At 41.4% G+C, this 2,152-nt stretch overlaps 1 protein-coding gene across 4 annotated transcripts in view; it reads left to right on the plus strand.

Annotated features, from left to right (window-relative positions):
- The window catches only part of ZNF410 (zinc finger protein 410), a 52,913-nt gene extending 51,451 nt beyond the window's left edge, over positions 1 to 1,462 (plus strand). For all 4 annotated transcript variants that reach the window (XM_011981511.1, XM_011981510.1, XM_011981512.1 and 1 more), the window contains one exon: positions 687 to 1,462. In XM_011981511.1, coding sequence (XP_011836901.1) covers positions 687 to 725 — 39 coding nt within the window. In that variant the 3' untranslated portion in view covers positions 726 to 1,462. The remainder of the gene's footprint in view (positions 1 to 686) is intronic.
- Positions 1,463 to 2,152: the final 690 nt, after the last annotated feature.

The raw sequence follows: 2,152 nt of genomic DNA on the forward strand, positions 1-2,152 counted from the left end.
TTACAGACGTGAGCCACTGCACCCAGCCTCATTTTGTTTTTATATTAAAATGGAAACCAATTTCATTTATTACTTCAAAAGCTCCTTTGAATAGAGCCTTGTGTATAGAGTAGAATGTTAGTGGTAGCTGCCATTGTGCAGGAGTCCCTTAGGCTTATCTTCCTTCATCACAGCAAAGGTATTCTTTTAAGCCCAAGGAACTCCTATATCTTTTATGAGCGGGTTTCAGCTCTCATATAGTACCTATAAAGAAATAGCTCCTCTTCCTATTTCCTTCTCCTACTTGAGTCTTCAGCCTGTCCTTTGGCTGACATGTATAAGATTTTGGTTCCACCATTTGTTTTCCCTGTAACTTAAGAGATTCCTCTGTCACTGACTGGTGAGTAGATAACTACACAAATAATAGTTTGGCTTATAGACTCAGAATATTCTATTGCCAGAGTTAAAATGCAGCCTTATGACATGACTAAAGTGCTGTCTCAAGGCCACAGTGACATCTGTCAGTCTGTGCATGTGTTTGCTTTGGAAGTAGATGCCCTTCGTTTACCCCTACAGTGCACTCTCCATCTTCCACTCTTAATCCTTTTCCTGCAGTGCATTCTCCGTCCTCCTCCTTACTTAGTATGAATTATTTTTTCTGTCATTCAACTGTAACCTATTCTAGATTTGCTTCCCATCTTTTACAGTTACTAAACCAAGGAGATTTAACTGAAAGACGGACATGAGCGTGGGTGCTGACTCCTGGAAGAGCAGCTCTATCTGATCTCAAAATGCATATACTGGGAACAGGATGCCATAGCCCACAACAGAACCAGAATGAATCTCTGAAGGACAAGACTCTGCTTTTGCCACTCTTCCTCTTTCCTGGTATAGAGAAGATGGATGTAGCAGAGCTTCTTTTCTAACTACCATCTGATCCAGATGAGGAATGAAGCAATGACTGTGGGCTGAGAAACTGTACCTACCTCTCCTCCCAATGCAAAATTCTGGGATAGACCAAAAGTGAATTTGATTATGTGTTGGCTGAAGTTCTTCATTCTGACTGTTGAGGGGAGGTTTTCCTTTGAAGAGTTTTCATCTCAGACTCAGCTGTCTTTTCACATGGGTGAAATAATTCCTGCTACCAACAACAGAGCTTCACCAGGAAGTTGAGCTTTCAAGATGCCTTGTTGCTTTGAAGAAGGGAGTGATGTCAATTCTCTTGTTACATTCTCCCTTTAGCAACCTGAGTAAGAGACTCTGCCACTGGGCTGCAAAAAAATAAATTACTTGAATCTCCCCTTGGCCCAGGCTGAGGTACTATCTTGTCCTATACACTTCTACTTGGTCACTTTGCTTTCTTCTTTAATGGAACATACAGTAGCATGTTAAGAGGGATTTCATGTTTTTGTTTTTTTAAAGTTAAAAATTACATGATGCAGAGATTCAGGTTTTCCTTTAAATAAACAAAACAGCCCAGTCAGTTCTTTGGCTCTTGTTTTACACAAAATTTGTTTTATTAGAGATTAAGAATTTAGTCTTTCTCTTTAAGATAGTGTACTAATTTACCCTGAGAATTCCATGCAGGTGAAACTGAACCGAGGAGTCTTAGGAAACAACAAGAACATCGTCATTTCTTAAGCCCAGGTGGTAGTTACTGGATTATCACTCTGTCACCACCAAAAAAGATACATCTGAGAAAATGGCAATAAAAACTGGTACTTTTGAATTTTTCCAGAAAGACAATTTTTTAAAAAAGGATGAGAAAGGTGCTTTAGTTAGAGCAGGCACTCTTATCATCCTGTCTCCATAGCTACTGAGAAAATATCTAATCATCATCATGATTTGAGACAGGGTCTTGCTCTGTCACCCAGGCTGGAGTGCAGTAGTGTAATCACAACTCACTATAACCTTGAACTCCTAGGCTCAAGGCATCCTCCCACCTCAGCCTCCTGAATAGCTCGAACTACATAGGCATGCACCCACCAGTCCAGCTAACTTTTTGTGTTTGTTTTTTGTTTTTTGGTTTTTTTTGAGACGGAGTCTTGCTCTGTTGCCCAGGCTGGAGTGCAGTGGCGCGATCTCGGCTCACTGCAAGGTCCACCTCTCCCCCTCCCGGGTTTACGCCATTCTTCTGCCTCAGCCTCCCAAGTAGCTGGGACTACAGGCGCCC

Source organism: Mandrillus leucophaeus, unplaced genomic scaffold (assembly GCF_000951045.1).
Source record: "Mandrillus leucophaeus isolate KB7577 unplaced genomic scaffold, Mleu.le_1.0 Scaffold228, whole genome shotgun sequence".
NCBI lineage: Eukaryota > Metazoa > Chordata > Mammalia > Primates > Cercopithecidae > Mandrillus > Mandrillus leucophaeus.